This window comes from Pyrgilauda ruficollis, unplaced genomic scaffold (assembly GCF_017590135.1).
Source record: "Pyrgilauda ruficollis isolate IOZ18807 unplaced genomic scaffold, ASM1759013v1 scaffold3, whole genome shotgun sequence".
Lineage (NCBI taxonomy): Eukaryota > Metazoa > Chordata > Aves > Passeriformes > Passeridae > Pyrgilauda > Pyrgilauda ruficollis.
Window position 1 is genome coordinate 3,723,491 of NW_024524377.1, and position 14,448 is coordinate 3,737,938.

General features: G+C 48.1%; 1 protein-coding gene across 2 annotated transcripts; it reads right to left on the reverse strand.

Annotated features, from left to right (window-relative positions):
• Window positions 1-262: 262 nt before the first annotated feature.
• LOC121356563 (carnosine N-methyltransferase 2-like) lies at window positions 263-13,210 on the reverse strand. 2 transcript variants are annotated; one of them, XM_041473173.1, is made up of 9 exons: window positions 13,159-13,210; window positions 11,126-11,317; window positions 9,029-9,090; window positions 7,596-7,734; window positions 6,018-6,070; window positions 2,648-2,755; window positions 2,410-2,540; window positions 2,009-2,102; window positions 263-947 (listed from the first exon to the last, which is right to left on the reverse strand). In XM_041473173.1, the coding sequence occupies exons 2-9, from the start codon at window positions 11,149-11,151 to the stop codon at window positions 592-594; spliced, it is 969 nt and encodes a 322-aa protein (XP_041329107.1). In that variant the 5' UTR covers window positions 11,152-11,317; window positions 13,159-13,210; the 3' UTR covers window positions 263-591. The 2 variants fall into 2 exon arrangements, with proteins under 2 accessions (XP_041329107.1, XP_041329108.1); XM_041473174.1 differs by lacking the exon at window positions 9,029-9,090.
• Window positions 13,211-14,448: the final 1,238 nt, after the last annotated feature.

Here is a 14,448-nt window from a genome sequence, read left to right on the forward strand (position 1 = left end):
CTTTTGAGCTTCAGATTAGGGGATGGTGAGCTCTCATCACAGAGAGAGGCAGACAAAACAATTCCTTCTCTAGCTGGGGACCAAGGACAAATGATCCAAATCTCAGGCCCAAGAGCACAAACAACGTGGGCTGAAGAGAGAAAAACAAGAAGGATGGGACTTCATGGGCTAAAGCTATAACTGGCAATTCACTCCAATGTGCAAATGGAGCAGAGCTGATCACAGTGACAGACCCTGTGAGCGCTCGTGCATTTTAGGACCATTTTGGTTCACCTTGGGTGCAGCCCTGGCTGGGCTCTTGTGCTGCCCAAGGTGGATCCATTGAGGCCTCCTAATAAATCCCTACTTCATTCTTTAGCTCTGTCTAGTCTCTGTTCTAGGCCAGCCTTCACACGGAACCAGTTTCTGGCGACCCGGCTGGCACAGAAGGCATCGCGGGCACAGTGGAGCAGCAGGTCTGTACCGGGCCGGCCCAGGGGCTGCCACCCCCGGCCGCCAAGGCCGCGCAGGCCCCACAGAGCAGCGCAAGTCCCAGCGAAAGCACAGGCGGGCTGCACGGTGTTAAAAACAATTCCAGGCGGGCTGCGGGCTCTAGGAGTCCACGACGATCATGCTGAGGTTGTTGCTGAAGATGACCCTGCCGTCCCTGGTGCTGCTGCACTCGGGCTGGCACAGGGCCTCCCGCAGCCGCCGCCGCAGCGCCGCCGGGGCCGTGCCCAGGAAGTTCTTGGTGCCCGTCAGGAAATCCATCATGCGGCCGCCCACCGCGTCCCCCTCGGTGAAGCACTCGGTGATGTCCCAGCCCGACGGCAGCTCGTAGACGCGGTGCTGCACCCCCAGCCCCTGCAGCACCTCCGTGATGCCGCTGCAGGTGATGTAGTGGCCACTGTCGGTGGCGGGCAGGCAGTCCCTGTGCTTCCTCCACAGGCTGGCCCAGCCGCTGCTGTCTGCAGGGCCACCAGGGAAGGTTATTATTGTTGTAGTGTGCTTTTATACTTTGTAATACTTGGTAATAGTTTTGATTTGGCAAAGCCAAGGCAGTCAAACACCAGCTAATCAACTATGAAATGAGCTGGAAAGCTCCCTCGCTGCTGGCCCAGCCTTGACAGGGCAGGAGGAGAGCTTTCCCCCTCCTCGAGACTACTTATAAATATCTGCGCCTCATAAAACCCTGGTTTCCCTCAGCCCTCCCTCAAAAACTGCCCCACTGAAACAAAACTCCTAGGAGATGGCTCCAGCACTGAATTTGCTCAGGAGGAAGGGTCACACAGAGGTGCCAATGTGCTGAGCCCGAACATCTCGTGCTGCCTCTTTACTGTGCCGTGGCCAAAGCAGTGCAGATGTTATCACATCAAACCTCAGTTACTAGTGCTCATTGAATAAGACATACCTCAAAAAGCAGCCTCAGACAGCAAGGAAACAGCCTACAGGCAATGTGAGAGGCAGTTTTTATGGGGAACATGGGAATTTTTGCTTTTTCCACCACACCGTGAGCTGGGGGTTCATGAACGGCACCAAGGGATGAAACACTCAATTCTTTTAAGAAGTGCCATCATGTTGTGCTTCTTTTCTCCTGTCCTGCCATAAAGTCTGCAGCTCTCAGCAGCATTTGCTGTCCTTCTGGGCTGTGGGTCATTGCTGTACAAAGAGCCCTGAGGATGAGTCCACCCAGAGCTCAGGGTGTGTTTTTACAGTGCTGATTTCACCATGAGGAAGGATGGACCCTCGTTCATGGACAGCCACACTTCTCTCTACTACATCAATTCCACAAGCAGAGAAGCAAGAGCACAAAGGCTGTGCCTAAGTGACCCCATCAGACACTGGGGCCCAAGGCTAAGCCCAAAATTGCATTCTCCATATGAAATCCAGCATTTTTTTTTAGTTATTTACTATAGAATAAGCACCACTGACATCACTAGATAAATATTTGTGGCTCTCAAACTTGAAAGCTCTTCAAAACTCCAGCAATGGAGAAAAAAACCCCAAAAAACTGCAAGGTCTCCCTTACCTGACAAAATTATGATCAGGAGTTTACCATGATGGTCGAGGCAGCTGTGGAAAAACTTGATAGTACTGGGAATATCCTCCACACGATACAGCATCTAGAAGAGACAGTGACACACAGCCATTATTCCTTCTCCACAGTGCAATGACCCTCCAAAGGCTTAAAGCCTTTCTTTTAGAGGTGTTTTAAATTCTGTTCCAGATGCTTGCCAGCCTTTCCTGATTCCACATGCCCATTTAGGGACACCTCACAGCACTGAGTATTGCCAGCTTTGGTGTTTGTAGAGCTTCTGAAGAATTGCTGTGGGAGAGCAGTGCTCAGCTCTGGTCATAAATCCAAGCATAGAGCAGAACTGAAGGGGGTAGTTAAATCCAATAGTCCTGTGTTAAAGAAATGGCCATTACCTGGATCATATGGATGAAGTCAAATTTCTTATGTGTGCCTCTCTCCTTCACCTGCTGTTCATACTCCAAGGAAGTGAGCTGGTGCCAAATAAAAGAAACATTCTGCAGGTCTGGAGCTTGATTCACCAGCTCTGTTTCAAAAAGTAGAAGAAAACCCTGAATTTCATAAAACAGCAGAAAAACTCATCATTCAGATGGCTGGTCCTTGCTATAACCCAGGCAGCAGGTGTAGCCTTACCTTTGTAAGCTGCCACGTGCTGTGGGTTGGGCTCCACAATCTCATTGTCAATAAAGACCCCTGGGTGCACAGCCTGCAGTATTCTGATCATTTTCAAATCCTGCTCACCTATTCAATAAACACAAATTCACTATTTTAGAAAGCAGGTAAATGCAATGGAAGGATGCCAGTGCAGCAGCAGAAAATCCCCCAGCAGGAGTGAGCCATGTTCTTCTTTGTGGCTCATGTGGTGGCACAGCCTGGTGACACTCCTGCCATGCTACTGTACTGCTCAGGCTGACAGAGGGGTACAGAGCAGCCTGAGAACAAGGCAGAGACAAGCAGCAGCACAGAAACCTGCTAATGGCAATACCCTGGGTTGTGAGACAGACAGGCCACAAGAATCACGGCTCACTGTTTACAAAAATAACCATGAAACAGGTTTCAACAACACCACAAAGTTTGAATGGGTGCAAGGAGGCAGCTGACACAGCTGCATGGGGTGGCCCACAGCTTTGGGGCTGCCACAGGGACACAGTGGCTGCTGCGACACAGCCCCAGCACCTGGGAACTGCAGCACAAGAGAAAAGATCCACTGACGTGCAGTATCCTGGATCCTCCCTCTTTGGGGATTCTCCACATGGTCTCAGGCCAGGGCACCAATTAACTGATGGTTATCTTGGAAATACAGGTAGAGACTCACATATTTGTGTGGAAGTGCCCTGCAAATTTAGCTATTGGTGCTGCTGTGTGAGCTCTGGAGGAGCAAGCAGCCGTCTGTCCTCCTGTTCTAGAAAATTTCCAGCCTCTTCTGAAGTGATACAGGACATGGTGCTTACTTCCCAGAAATGCCAAGTGTATGAGTGCCCCTGGATCTCTTCAAACCATGTAAATAAACAGCAGATGTGACCACCTTGATGAGACCTCTGCAAGAATCCTCTGTATCTGATGGTGGGGCCTAAAAATAGCCCTGGCCTTGCAAATGTCACACAGAGAGGTCTTGACAGGAGATCCTGCATCCTCCCTGCTCTTTCAGCTGATGTACCAGCCACGGGAAGAGCTGTCATCCTTGGCAGGTGCTGCAGTACACAGAATTCAGGGAAGGAAATATCAGCCATGCCAGCACTACTGGGACATCCGAGGAAGGAGGAGTCCTTTGAAATTGGATTAAAAATACCCCAGGCCCGTGAGGAATGCAGTGGCAGCAGGGCAGGGCTGGCCAAAGGCTCAAGGGAGGAGGCTGAGGCTGCATCCATTGAAGGTACAGGGACCAACACTGCTGACAGGAAGGCAGATCCTAATAGCAAGCAGCTGGATCATTTGTGACAGTCCTAGATGCCAGTGTGTAAGTGCCTGGCTCGGGGAGCAGCAGCCCTTAGTGCTGCCTGCAGGCTTGGGGCAGGGCCAGAGGCAGAGCATCATTGCCCCATGCCCTGGAGGCACTGATGGAGGCAAATGTGACATTAACAGCAGGTGGATGTCTTAAAAGCTGCTGAAGTTTGGAGTTTTTTTCACTCCACCTCTGTAAAATTCCTTAATGCAGTGTTTGCAAGAGCAGGTAATAACATCTTCAACCAGGCTGTCTGTAAAAACAAGCAATAAAATAACAGCACTCTAGGGCAGGAATTTCTCTGCTGCAGCTTTCCCTGCCAGCAGCAACCCTCCAGCACTGCCCACAGCAAGGCTGGGACAGGACTGGAACCTCTCTGCAACTGGAAAGTTCCAGCTCAGAGTTCAACTAGCCATGAGCAAACATGGGGTGAGTGATAAAACGTGATTTGGAACATAACAGAAGCTTTCAGGATGTGATTCGGCCACTAATCCCTGTTAATATTTTCATCAACTAAACTAATTCTGGGGGCTCTGTGAAACCAGAGTCCACCTCTGAAAAGGTCAGGGATCAGATATAACCTTTTACTCTGTGCCATCCCAGCTCACTCCCTGCCCAGCCCCAGCTCTTGCAGACATGGGCAAGCTGGGGGTGGGGAGTCCAGGTCTGGACCCCTGTCCTGGCATCTGTGAGGGGCACTCACCCAGGAAGCACAGGAAATTTTAGAGGGTTTATTTTTCCATTAAAACCTCCTCTGAAGAGGACATAAGGAAAATTAAGGACGATGCTAAAAGTTCATTTCCCCCTTGTGCTTTTGTGGAGTCAGAATTTCTGTTTTATATTACTTAATGAAAATAGAGGGTAATTGAGAACTGAATCATTTCTTCCTGCTTGGTTTCTCATATGCTCCAACATATTCCCAGCTGGGGAAAACAATCAAATGCTAATTTTCTCTTACTCAGGAAAACAAAACCAAAAAAAGTGAGAAAAATGCTTTCACTTGAAAGTATTAGCACTTAAAATTCAGCTGAAAATACTTTTCAACTCTGACAAATCAAACCACCGCTTCTTTTCTCTACTCTTTATTTTCTCCCAGTTTCCCTAGGAGCAAAGTTGGCTGTTCACCACTTTTTTTGTTTTGTTGTTTTGGCTTTTAATGCAAAGAGATGGACATGAAAATGAGGTCTTGAGTCTTTCCTTAACATAAGCTGGGGCAGCACAGTGTATTAATTGAAACAGCACATACTCTGAAGTCATTAAACAGAATATCCTAAAAACCACTTGTAGGGGACTTAAAACTGAAAAGCATTTAAAGTTCATTCCTGCCCCAAAAAAATCCCAGTTTCCCTAGGAGCAAAGTTGGCTGTTCACCACTTTTTTTGTTTTGTTGTTTTGGCTTTTTTTAAACACAAATGCATTTAGAACAACTTTAAAGCTATTTTTCCAAAGGATGGGTTTCTCTCTGGGGAAAAATATCATTTGCAGTTAAACCCTTCTTATCACTGGGTAAAAACACAGCAGTAACAAAGAAACACGTCTTGAAAAAGCTGATGCAGCTTTGCATCAGCTAATGGTTGTGGCCAGGTGGTTTTTCACTACTGAGAGCAGGGCACTGCCCAGCCTTGGCCTCTGGGATCCCTAAAAGCAAAGCAAAAGGAGACATCCCTTCAGGGAGGATAGTCTAAGGCAGGATTTTGGGTGGAAAGAATTTCTCCAATGTCTCTAATTCTCTCCAACAAGGTTTGAAGATGCGCTTGTACCTAAGCAGAAGGAGGAGTCCTTGCTTTGAAGCAAATAAAGTGAGGTAAGTGTCACCAAGAGGCAGAAACTAAGCTAAAAATCACACATTTCTCACTGCCCAGAAAGATCTGAGCAGCAGTCTTTCAGAAGGGAGATGGAGAGGGAAGGAATGGAAGGAGCACTCCTCTTATCCCAGCTCCACTCTTCCTTCTGCCCTTCTGTACTTCAGTGGGAAATGCTGCCATTAATGTCTATGAGTATCCTCAGTGCCCAATTTTCCTGTGTCTCCTTCCCCCCGTGCCCCATCCCCACACTCCTCACCTGTGCCACTCCCAACTCCCAGAACGCTGAGGGTCGATTTTCCAGCACCCAGACTGAAAGGATAAATACACATATACACATATAAATAAAATTACTTACCCACACTGTGTCACACCCCTTCATGCTTTCATTCTTACACCTTGGATGACACCTCAGCGTGGATATTTTCATGTTATGCACATGAATTGGGACAGAAATTTGGTCACCCCTTTTGAGCCTGGTGATAACCAATGGCTCAACCAGCTCATATTTCAAAGTACAGTAGGCACCATGGTGCAGAGTTTCTCACCCTTTGCCAAGGAGATTTCTTCAGGTTGTGGCTGGCAAAAAAAGCCTCTGGGAAGCCCAGGGAAAAGGGGCTGTCCCTGACTGGGATGGCACTGCTGGGGAAGCAGGGACAAGGTGAGCTGGGAAAAACCTCAGCAGCCTCAGGAGGGAATATTGGATATAAATACCCAGAAAAAACAAAACCATGAGTCTATCCAGGTGACTGGAAATCATCTCTTATCAACATTAATCTTGGATTGAAATTGGGAGGAGGGTCTGAATTGTCAATAATTTTTTTACCTTAGAAGAATTGCTTATTAAATTACTCCAGTCACATGCTTCCTAGCAGAATACCCAAGCACTCAGGAGGCACCACAGTAATGATTCCACAGGAGATGGATGAGTAGCACGTCCTGAAGGGTGTGAGCAAGTCCAGGGGCCTTAGCCCTAATGAGGGTCAAGACTCTTTGACAGACCCAAAATCAGCATCATGGAAAGCCACAATTTTGTCCATTATTTAAATTCACAATTTAAATGTTTTAACATAATATTTGATTATCATTCGAGATATATTATTTCTACTATTATTATTAATTATTATTATAACTAATAAGTTAATATTATATTTTATATATATCTGATCTGTAGAATAAAAATTTGCCTGCCTAACCTTTTTTTCTCAATGGGAAAAATACAGTTCCTATAACGTCAAAAATTACCCAGATTTGAAAGGACTTTCTTGTGCTTTGGATCTAGGCTGTTCTGAAGCTGTCTGCAGTTATCCAGCCTTAAGATATTAAATCAATACTTTACAAAACTGATTGTCATTTGGTACTTAAGCAATGCAAATTGACTGAGGATAGGAATAAGAAGGTCTTAGGGGACTGGAAAACCACAAATTAGCCACTAGGAGAGAATTAGAGATGTGTTTTTTGGATGGATGTGATGAAGTCCCAAAAGCAGGGAGAGAGCAAAAGAGAGCTTTCTTTCAGGAAAAAAAAAAAAAAAAAAAAAACCCAAAAAACCAAAAAACCCCAACTTTAATCCTGGGAAAAGCAGCTAATGCAAAGAGATGGACATGAGAATGAGGTCTTGAGTCTTTCCTTAACATAAGCTGAGGCAGCACAGTGTATTAATTGAAACAGCACATACTCTGAAGTCATTAAACAGAATATCCTAAAAACCACTTGTAGGGGACTTAAAACTGAAAAGCATTTAAAGTTCATTCCTGCCCCAAAAAAATCCTTAGAAGTTTTTGCTGACTCCCAGGATGACAGATAGCTTTCCCACCTTGGGGGACGTGCTCCTTACCCAGCCACGATGGTGGGCATTTGTTCCCTGTTGAACTCATCCATGCACTGGTGCTCTGTTGAGTGCTCCAAGAATGACTTAAAGGCCTCCACATACTCCTCAGCCGTGAGGCTCCTCATGGAAGGGATCATGTAGAGCTCTTGGGAAACAAACAAGGGTTGCATGTTAGAGGCTTTGAGGCACTTACCTCATGGGAGAAACCCAACCTAACCCAACAGGAGCCAGGGATTTGGGACAACGATGCAGAGGATGCACTTTCCAACCTGTTCACACTCAGGGTTACAAAAATTATTCTTGGGCACCCTTTGACATCAGCATGTTTGCTAAGTGACTCATCATTACAGGACAGCCTGAGGAAAATGTCTCTGAAATGTTTAGCCAGATGTGGGGAGCTCTGTTTGCAAGGGATGGAAATGGAAAGGTTTTCTGGAAGACTAAAAAAAGGTGAAGGGAGTCACAGGGTGGGTCCAAACCTGTGGCCATCCCTGGTGCCCGTGCTGGACAGTGTGACTGATGGGGGGCAGCTCCTGGCACACCTCCCAGGAGGCATGATGCAACACAAACACTGCCACCTGCAGCTGAAGCAAAAATAGTCCATCCTGTGCATCTCACTTGTGACTCTGGACAGCAGGGGGCTGAAATGGACTGCCAGGAAGGGGAATTCCCTGCTGGGACCTGCAGCTCCTGGCCAGGAGGGCAACTGATGGCAAAACATTTCACTGGGCTCCTGTTCAAATGTGGGTGACTGACACCGAGATCTCTCTCTCTGAGCCAAAACCCAGGGATACTCAAGGGGTTCCAAGCAATTATTGCAAAGTCTCCTTTTCCTGCTGTCCCATCCTAAAGACAGGGCAGCTGCCAGGGCACAGGCTCTGGCCAGCTGCTCAGGGCTGAGGAGCAATGGCAGGACTAAGAAAAGATGCCCTGCTGTGCTGGGTCTGTCTCAGATCAATGGTGGAAGGCATCATTCAATGGGGAAAAAAATCAGCTATTCCTCTTAAATGAAATGAGGATGAAGGACAGGACTTGGCAGAATAGCTTCATCCTCATTTTTGCCTTTCAAGGAGTTGCATTTTTATCACCTGATTTTAGTCACCACTAATAAGAGAACCATGTATGTTCTCATCCAGGACACTGCAATCTCAAATTTAATGCCTCTGCTGTTTCCAAAAGCACATCTCCTCGGCAGCTGTGTTCCTGGTGTAGCCCTATTGGAGGGAAACACATCAATATCTATCCTCAACACTGTGAACTCTCCCCTAACATAAACCTGAAATCACCTGAATTGCAGTCAGTTTACCGTCCTGCTTCTTTTTTTTTTTTTTTTAAACAACCTCTGACTCCAAAAGAATTAAAACATGTTTGTAGTGATAGCAACCTGAGTGGGCATTTTACTTTAATTTCTTTTTTTCTTTATTTTTTCTCCCAAATACCTGAATTATCGTGTGGTGTTGTCAGAATCTCTGCTTCAAAGTTCATGCTGGGGAAACTATTCCTGAAAGGAAAGTATAGCACTTCAGTTATTTGAAGAACCTGTATGCTTTTTTGAAACTGCACTGAAAATGCAGAACAAAGGGAAAATGCTCCAGGACAAACTTTCCTCTCCTGATAATCCATAATTTATTTTGTTCTTTTTTACTAGAGAAAGCCAAAACTTCTTTGTAGCTGATCATAGCCATAGAATCCTAGAATCCTAGAGTCAATAAAAGAGTTTGGTTGGAAGGGACCTCAAAGCTCATCTCATTCCAATCACCTGCCATGGCAGGAACACTTTCCACTATCCCAGGCTGCACCAAACCCTGTCCAAACTGGCCTTGGACATTTCCAGGGATGGGGCAGCCACAGCTGGCCACTGCTCCAGTGTTTGTCTGAGATGTGCTGTGGAAGTTTTCATACCCCTGCAGAACCATCAACCAGTCATTGCAGCTGAAGGCATCAGACTGACATTTCCCTTTCTTCATTTTCCTTTGACAATGTGCCTCATACATAAAACAGGGGTGAGGGAAAAAGGAAGGGATGCAAGGACGTCACTTCTGCAAAGACAGGCTTGGGATGAGGCTGTCTGTGCAAAGGGAAGAGTCACCTCCTGGGTAACCACATTTCAGTATCGAGATGCACAGCAAGTCTTAGGGGTGATATCCTGTATAATGTGTTTAGACACACCAAGGCTTTGCTGTTAGAAAATGCCTCAGGGCAAGCAGTCTGAGATAGCAGATCCCAGCCCAATAGTCTCCTCTGCCAAGGAAAAAAATCCCAAGTGAAGAAAAAAACAGGGCAGGAGGTGGAAAAGTAAAGAAGGGAGTTTGTAGTGGGGCTTTGAGATACAAATATGTAAGGACCATGCTGGCCATGTGACAAGGAAGTGGCCACATGCAAATACTGCACTGCTTTGGTCAAGGAAGGCAAGAAAATACTGAGAGGTTCCAGAAGTCTGAGACACTGGGGCACTTTCAGAGTCCTGCAAGAGCAGCTGATTTCATCTGAGTTCAGTGCCAAAGTCATGTAACTCATGTCCATGGGATATGTCAAAGGTCTCTCTTCCACCACCTTGACCTCACCTCTCCCCTGGAAAGACCTCTCAGAAGCTCATCAGGAAGAGGCCAGAACCAGCCCACCTCCATCATCTCCAGCTTGGCTGCAGGCCACTCCCTCCAATTTCCACTCAACCCCTTCTATCTCTGCCCATCAAAACCCCCAGAGGGTTATTTTGTCCCCTCAGCTGGGTGAACCCAGCAAGGTGCTTTTCAGAGTAAATCTCCCACTAAAATGCCGAAGGGTAGCATGGCTTTTCCTGTGCAGGGAGGAACAGCTTTGGACATTAATTCCATTTCTGACAGGTCAAGTGTTTCCAGCCATGCCAGGAGACCTGCCAGGAGACCTGGACAGACTTCAGCACAAGTATTCACCAGCACAGATGATGCCAAGATCTCTTCCACTGACACTTTTGCCATTTCTCCTGGCAGGGGTTAGATTCTGAGACTGATTAACACTTGTTGCTGGGAAGGTGAAACAGGAACAAATGAACTTCCTCTAAAATCTGGTTAAAATCCAGACCAGATCTTAAAATTTGTAAATAACATTTTGGGCTGGTCCTGCCCTACGCCAGGACCCCAACACCCAACAGCAGGACCGAGGCAGGGACTGCCAGGGAGCAGGATGGCCATGGGCAGCTGGTCCTGCCGTAGCTCCCAGCTAAGACTGAGCTTGCAAGGTTAAACCTCTTCCCTCCATGAACAGAGCTGGGTGCAACATGGACAGCAGCTGCAGGGAAGTCACATTATTATTATTACTTTAGGTGATGCAGCCTTCTCACTTGAAAAAGTTTTCTCTAGGAAGACAAATTGCAATAATAACTCATAAACTTCATTACTGCTAAACTTAGGCTGTGGAGGGGCTAAATATCTCCCCCTTAGCCCCCATCCTTCCCAGGACACGGGCACATCTGCTGCTCCTCCCACCTCGCACACACCCATCCGTGGCACAGACGGCAGGCGGGAACGCCATCCCGCTGCCTGCCCAAGCCCGCGTACCTCTTCCCCTCGGGAGCGGGCTCCATGCCGGGTGGGTGCCGTGCCGGGGCTCGGGCTGGGCTGATGCTCCTCGCGGCTCGCTTCCAGCCCGGGACACGCTGCGATTCCCGGCAGCGGGGCGGGGGCTGCCTCAGCCGGGCCAGGTCAGCATGTCCGGCTGGCCCCGCACGGCTCGGCTCGGCTCTGCCGGACCTGTGGGGACAGGCAGCGTCACCGGGGCAGGGACAGGGGGAAACCCGAGCCCCGGGGCAGGAGCGGGGCCGGGCGTTCGCAGCTCCGTGTCCTCAGGGAGCGGGGCAGAGCACACAGGGACACCTTGGCACTTGCGAACCCTCGGAGCCTGAGCGGCAGTGGCTGAGGGTGTGAGCCGGGCCGAGCGGGGCTGTTTCTGTCCAGTTTTTGATGTGTCTGAGCCTGGTCTCCTTCCCGCTCGCCGCCCTGGGCAGGAGGGAACGCTCTCCTGCATCCTTGCCTGGAGGATGGGGGATGCGCTGGGAGATCCCTGCCTTCCCCGGGGATCAGAGGAGCTCGCTGGCTGCCCGGAGAGCTGAGCAAGCCATTTTTCCGTCTGTGACTCGGGGGAAATGGGGCATAGTGGCAGAACCTGTAGCGAGCAGCCCCGGCAGCCTGGCACCCCCTGTCCTGCCTCAGGAAAGGCAGGGGGGACAGGCAGCCAGGATGGGGGCAGGAGCCCAGCCTGCTCACACTCTGCTTGCTAAACCGCAGGGATTAGAAAGCAAAGAAACATTTCTGGGGACATCTATCCAGGGCAGAAGTGGCTGGAGGTCCCCACGAAGGTGCAGTGGTCACTGTTCGAAATACAGAAAATCCTGGGTGCTCCCTGCACTTGCCTCTGGATTTTTCCCCTACCCTCTCCCACAGGGCTGGTGCTCCTTTTGCCTAAAATGTAATGACATGAATGTAAAAAAGAAAAGATTTAAAGACTTTATATTTCCAAGTGAGGCACACTGGTGGGCAAAGCAGCATTGGGATCCTCATCACTCCCATTCCCTGAATTCCCAGAATTCCCAGAATCTGTTCTCCTCTGGTAGAATAGATTGAGCAGATAAAACCTCCCACCTTGCTGAGATCCCCAGAAAACTTCCTGGCCCACACAGATCCCCTAGACCAGGGACCTCAGATGGAGATGCTTCACCGTCAAGTGACCTGCCTTGGTTTGCACTAGATTTAGCTTCCAGATGGATTTAAGTTATCCACCTCAAGGCAGGTCCACAGCAGCACATTAACCCAGAAACAACCACATTGCTACTCTTCAACAAAATATTCAGTATATTCCAGACGAGGAAAGACCAGAACCTCTTGGCTAGGTCTAAAGTGCACCTTTGGCTCCTGGTGTGACCACCTGGGCAGTGATCTTACATCAGTTCATTCAATCCCTCATCAGTCCCTGTCACAGACATATTTTATGAAATATCCTTTTGCCAGGATCTTTTCTCCTGAGAAGATGGGAAACTTCAGCTTCTCCATGTTTTGCTTCTTTGGAATGTGATTTGGACAGTTGTTTACCCAGCATGTGAAATTGTTTTTACTTGATGACCAATGACAGCCACCTGTGTCGAGGCTGTGAGCAGTCACAAGATTTTATGCTTTATCCTTTCCTTTCCTTTCCTTTCCTTTCCTTTCCTTTCCTTTCCTTTCCTTTCCTTTCCTTTCCTTTCCTTTCCTTTCCTTTTTCTTTTCCTGCCTTCTGAAGGATCCTTTCTCTCTATTCTTTTTAGTATAGCATTTTAATATGATATAATATCATAACCTAATAAATCAGCCTTCTGAAACATGGAGTCGAGATCCTCATCTCTTCCCTTGTCCTGGGACCCTCAAACACAGCCATAAGTCCCACCAGAGATTCCATCCCCCAGACACCAACCGTGCACCAGTGGATGCACCTGGAGCCTCCCAGCCGAGCCCCAAGCGCTGTCCCCGCAGCCACCTCTGCCTGGTCCCAGTGTCACTATGACACCCAACACCTCCCCTGAGCCCCCCATGCCCAAGCCAGGTCCCTCAGGAAGCCGTACCTCCCCAGAGAAACGTCCCGCAGCCTGGAGCTGCCAACCCTCGGGAGCCTCCTTGTACACCCGCGGGGCGCTGCTCCCCCTCCCCGTGTCCCTGTGCCGCCCTGAGCTGGCATTAGGCTCCAAGAGCAGCCTTTGTTCTGCCCACAACAACGGGACATTGTGGGCAGCTGCTGCAGGATGTGCCCTCTGCCAGTCCAGCTCTGCCCAGCTCGTGACTAAATCCGCTCTCAGCTCTGTTTTCCGTGCGAGCTGAAAAAGCTGATTTTTGGTCAGTGGCTGAAGGCAGAGCTGGGCTGCAAGGAGAGGAAAACAAAGCCACTGTGTTTCCTCCCACACTCTGCAGCTCTGGAGATCAGTTTTGGGCTGATCCTGCAGAAATAGGTCATCCACTCTCCCCGGGACAAGCCTGTCTGAGGCTGGTGTGGCCCGTGGCCCCGAGCCCCTCTCATTTTCCATCTCTATCAGCCCACCACAACAAGCTTGGACCTGCACTTCCAGCCAGGAAAGCCTGGGTACTGACATCAAATTTCCATGAATTTACCTTCTAAATAGCAATCAGCTTCTAGGCTGATGATTGTCAGGGGGAGGTCCATGGCATTTTTAGAGTGTTGATGGCAGAAGGTTTAGGACTAAATGGTTTTTAAGGTCCCTTCCAAACCAAATCAGTGTATGATTCCATGTTTACTGCTTTGTTTTTTGAGACTCTTCCAAATCCACCTAGATCAATCAATTAAATCTCAGGTAATGTAACTCTGATTTTCTTGTGAGCAAAACTCTTCCTGTTTTAATGAAAATGTTTTCATCAGTTAGATATTTTCGGTTTTCCAGACTAATCCTCTCAAGTGCTGCAGTTTCTGTACTCTCCCAGGTGAAATATTTCATACAAACATGTTATTCTCCATCAAGCAAATCCTGGTAGAGAGAAGGACAGCCAGCAATTCTGTAGCACCCATTTTCCTGACAGTTAACAACAAGATTTCTAATTAAGGGAAGAAATGTTGTTTTTCTTTAATCCTTTAATCCTAGGCAGCAGTAGATTTTGGAATTTGAGCAACGCTATTTTTTAAAATATGTTTATATGGGATATTTTCCTATGGGAAGAAGAACATAATTTCTGATAAATACTGAAAAAAAAAAGGCACTGCAGAAGCAGAGCCCATCCCTCTCTGGGTGCAGCAGCCCTCACTGCTGCTGGGCTCCAGACATGTTTCTGTCCAACCTTCCAACAAAACCTGAAGTATCTATGTCTTGGAGCTTTTTTTTTTTTTTTAAACACAGCATTTCCTGCCT